General features: G+C 37.2%; 1 protein-coding gene across 1 annotated transcript in view; it reads left to right on the top strand.

Moving 5' to 3' along the window:
* Positions 1 to 4715, top strand: part of LOC144957612 (uncharacterized) — an 18510-nt gene continuing 13795 nt past the window's right edge. Inside the window, exons 1-2 of the mRNA XM_078888955.1 lie at positions 1 to 171; positions 675 to 743. Coding sequence (XP_078745081.1) covers positions 1 to 171; positions 675 to 743 — 240 coding nt within the window. The remainder of the gene's footprint in view (positions 172 to 674; positions 744 to 4715) is intronic.

Below are 4715 nucleotides of genomic sequence, written 5' to 3'. Positions count from 1 at the left end.
ATGCAGCAAGCCACAAAACAGTACAAAGCTTCCCCGTGTTCACAAAAGGAAGAGCTGGAGACTGAGATAGCCGCTCATCAGGCTTCCAGGGTCAGCTGCCAAACTGCTGCAGAGGCCAAGAGGCTGAAGGAAAAGGCTATCAAGAGCGGAAATATAGAACATAAGAGGAAAGTTCTTTAAAGGAAACCTTTGCCTACAGCTGGGTCATCAGTGGCCCAGAAGAGGAGGTGCCTTTAACAGACACTTTCTTCGGGTAGACAGAGCTCGAGAGTCCTAGCAGACAGTCTGTCTGATCAACGTCCAACATTATGAGAAAGAAGCTTTTCATGTGAGTACACTTAATTGAATAGATTGAAAGAGTGATATTCCATTGCATAGCAACTGCTTATGATTATCTGTACTTCCAAATCTATGGAGTATAATAAAGTGTCTCTATACCAATGTTTTCAATTTTTACCATGAACTAATGTCAGATGTTGGGACTTTTAGAAAATCACTCTTCTGAAACTTAGTAAAATTCCCATGATGAAGATGCAATAACAAAGTTAATTGTGTCTGAGGGTGATTACATTTGTTTGTTTGAAGCTAATTAAGGTTTTCTTGTTGACCGGTAATTCCTGTCATGTCAAGAAGATTTTTTTAAAATGTTCTTTCAATTTTTTGCTCCTCAGAAGGTTATTGGAGTGCTTAACAAAAATCATAATTTTGATGCCAAAGTGGCTCGAAATGGCTCTAAATTGCATGTCAATTTTTAAAATTTTCCGGGGGCGCATGCCCCTGGACCCCCCAAGATGGGTTCCCGCCTTTGGCGGTCGCTTCGGCGGGTTTCTAAAAAAATCCTCCTTTTTGACAATTTCTTGGAGGAAGCACTGATAAATTGAGACAGCTTGTCATTGAATTAATGCAGTGGAACAAGAAATATATAAAATGATTGAATATTATCTTAGTTTGTTTTTTTTCTGTTAAGCAAATAGGCACACGTCGGGAGTACCCATGAAGTCTTACATTTTAGTTTTAGTGAATCACCCTTGTTTCACTAATTTTATGTATTAAAAAAAAAACATACGACTTTGGTGTGATGTCGATATATTCATTCTGCATTCCATTACATAAATACTTTTGTGTCTTGGCCTACTCCCACAGTGGACAGGGAGGCACTTACCTTACTGTGTCTTCTACCCCCCTATATCTGCTTTTCAATAATTTGCTTTCTGTCTTTGTCTTGGAATGAGATTACTTGGTTTTGTCCTGGTCCTTGGCTAAGAGGGAAACAGTCAAATGTATAATTATTGTTTTGGGAGATGATATTTTTTTTTCCTTGTAAATCATCTGTTGTGTATTGTTATATTTGTTGTTCTGAATGAATATTATAAGCAGTTGAGTGTATTCCTCTTTGTGGGATCCTGTGCGTGTGTCTGGATGAGACTTTTTTGTGATCTCAAACTAAGCGCAATGATAGAATGCTCTTGGAATCTACGTCTGTTCCCTCGTTGTAGCAATTCCCCTTTGTCTTTCTTTTCTTGTGTGCTTTTAATTGTAAATCTATGTTTTTTTCAGTTACTTTGTGCATTTCTGACATAATTCGTTGATAGTCAATAATAATTTACCCTTGTTTTCCTTTTTTAACCTTGTAAAAAATGTACAATTCAAAATTTGAAAAAAAAAAGTATATTCATAAATAAAATGTTTGATATGAATATTGTTGCAGTTGTTGTTTCTTCTTCTTCTTCTTCTTCTTCTTCTTCTTCTTCTTCTTCTTCTTCTTCTTCTTCTTCTTTCTCTGTATGAGGTTGTGGGTGTGTGTATTTTATTTTTATTTTTGGTTATGTTTTGTTTTAGAATCGTCTTTCTTTGGGGGGGGGGGGGGGGGGGGGGGGGGTTGTTTTATTATTATTTTCTTTTTGGTTTCTTATGTAACGAAATAAAGAACCCCCACTCCCCTCCCCTTTTCCACCCACTTGGTCTAAATCTAGGTTATTTTTAATGCAGGAAGTCACATAAAACTCATTTAACCGGATCTTATTCAAGGTCTTTCACATCTGATAGGCTAATGCAGTAGAACCCTGGTATAAAGAACAACATCGGACAGAAAAATAAGTTATTTATGGTTTTTCGTATCGGACAACCTATCATATACGTCTTCGACCCCCTTATGTCTTTGTTCTGATTTGCTTTCTGTCTTTGTCTTGGAATAAGCTTACTTGGTTTCATCCTTTCTCTGGCCGGAGACCTTGACTGGGAGGGAAACAGTCAAATGTATCGTTATACTTTTGAGGAGACGATATTTTTTTCTTTGTAAATCAGCTCTCTCTCTCTCTCTCTCTCTCTCTCTCTCTCTCTCTCTCTCTCTCTCTCTCTCTCTCTCTCTCTCTCTCTCTCTCTCTCTCTCTCTCTCTCTCTCTGTTGTCTAATGTTAAATTTGTTTTGAAAATATGTTATGTAAACATTTGGAATCTACATCTGTTTCCTATCTGAACCAATTCCCCCTTGTCTTACCTTGTCTTGGGTCCTTTAATTGTAATTCTAGAACGTTATACTATCCCATTTTCTTCCTTTTTACTGGCGCTGATTTGACCTTTTTGTGTTGCAAGCGCCGTAAAACCCTTAAAAACAAGCAAAACAAATTTTCTTCAGTCATAATCAAACAACAAATAAACGTGCTCAAATGGCTTTACAAGGGGTCAATAGCAAACAACAACACTTAGCATGTAGGACTATACATAACGCCTACTAGGCAATCGTGCATTTTTGTTTTCTGACAAAAGCAACGCTGTTGGAGGCCAGGTACTCATTTTACACCTGAGTACGATGAGACAATCTGAGTGAAGAGCCTTTTTCAAGGATTCAACACTGCGCCACTCTGAGCGGGTCTCGAACCTTGGACCTTCCGGTCCGAAGGCGAGAGTCACACCACTAGACCATATTGAATTGGAAGAAATGACAGTTGGGGGGGGGGGGGGGGGGGGGAATTAGAATTGGGCACAAACATGCCTTCGATATTTCAATCAATCCTTTTCAACCATATTTGTTTTAAGTGTGTTCCACTGTGCGTCACGTTTTGTTTACATAATACATCCATCCTTCAACAGACGCAGCTTAAGAAAAACCAATGAACCGATAAATTAATAGAAATTATAATAATATGTTTGTGCATACCTGATTGGTGATGACAATAATACGAACGAATGTTATAAAAGCTACATTTCGTCATACCTTCACAATTACTCCGTGCGTGACTTCAACGAACAAGTCATACAATATTATAAAAATACATCATTTCACAGAAAATGTTTACTTTATACACACATTTAAAAAAAAGTATATATGAATATTTTAATAGGGCATTTCCACGAATTACCACGCTCAACGCGCTTCACAGTGCTTCATTTATTTCCCCAGCAGGCAATACATGAACATCATTTTCATTCAATATTAGCCACTGCTTATAGCCAGGTACTCAATCACACCTTAGTCGAGTGGGTTAATGTTTGTAAAGTACCTTACCCAAGGACAAAATATCGGGATATATTATATTGAGATATATGACCCACCACCTCAAACGTGTTTTATGGTGGAGCAAAACATATTATGCCAAAAAGTAAAACGTAAAAATAATAATAATAAAAAAACTTGAGCTTTTATATAGAGCAATATCAACTAAACGTGGATAAATGCTCAAAGCGCTTTACAAAAGGTCCCTGACCAACAGCAACACGTAACATGTAGAACGAAACATGACGCCTGTTAGGCGATAATACAATTTTTTTTCGACAAGCCAACGCTGTTGAGGACCAGGTACTCATTTTACACCTGATTACGGTGAGCAGAGAACGTGAGTAAAGAGCCTTTTCTAAGGACTCAACTATGCGCCGACCGAAGCTAGAACTCAGGACTTTCCGATCCGAAAGCGAGTGTCATACCACTAGACTACATATGCTTTGTTTTTTGTTTTTTTTTTTTTTTTGTTTTGGGGGGGGGGGGGGGGTTCCTTGTTTTGTTTGTTTTGTTTTTTTTGTTTTGATTTATTTTTGTTTTGTTTTGGAATTTTTTTTAAATCTGACGTTCTTCCGCGGGCATCATGAGGAGATGCCATCACCTAGGCTTTTAATGAAGGAATAATATCGATAACCCATCCAACAAAAGTCTGAAGTCAACAGAAATCATCCATCGCCTAGGCTTTTACTTTTAATGAAGGAATAATATCGATAAACCATCCAACAAAAGTCTGAAGTCAACAGGAATCATCCATGGTGTCCAAAAAAAACAAAAAAAAACAAATAAACTGCCTGAAGCGGGGCTCGAACTTGGGACCTTCCGGGTTACAGTGCAATGTCTTAACCATTGGGTCAATTCTCATGCTTTTAATAATAATAATAATAATAATAACAATGATATATCTTTACTGTCCTAAAAAAAGTGGCAATTTATCATTTGGTTACACATTTATAACAATACAGTAATATATTGACATAGACACACTCACACATGTGCACACTAGTAACATCGTAGTCATCGGCACCATCATCGGCATCAACAACATCATTATCATCATCATCACAACAACATTCCTAATATTTACGTTACAATCCTTCACTTTCACAATTCCCCTATAACACCATCACCATCCTCATCTTTTGTCTTAAATTAAGAGTATAAATTTAGCCAAAGTTTCCTATTATAATATTTAGACTACATAATATTCAATTTTCAGCAGC

The sequence above is a fragment of the Berghia stephanieae genome, chromosome 12 (assembly GCF_034508935.2).
Source record: "Berghia stephanieae isolate SIO BIC M18660-M18661 chromosome 12, UCSD_Bste_1.3, whole genome shotgun sequence".
Lineage (NCBI taxonomy): Eukaryota > Metazoa > Mollusca > Gastropoda > Nudibranchia > Aeolidiidae > Berghia > Berghia stephanieae.
The sequence above is the reverse complement of the archived record's forward strand: the minus strand, read 5'-3'. Positions and strand labels throughout refer to the sequence as shown.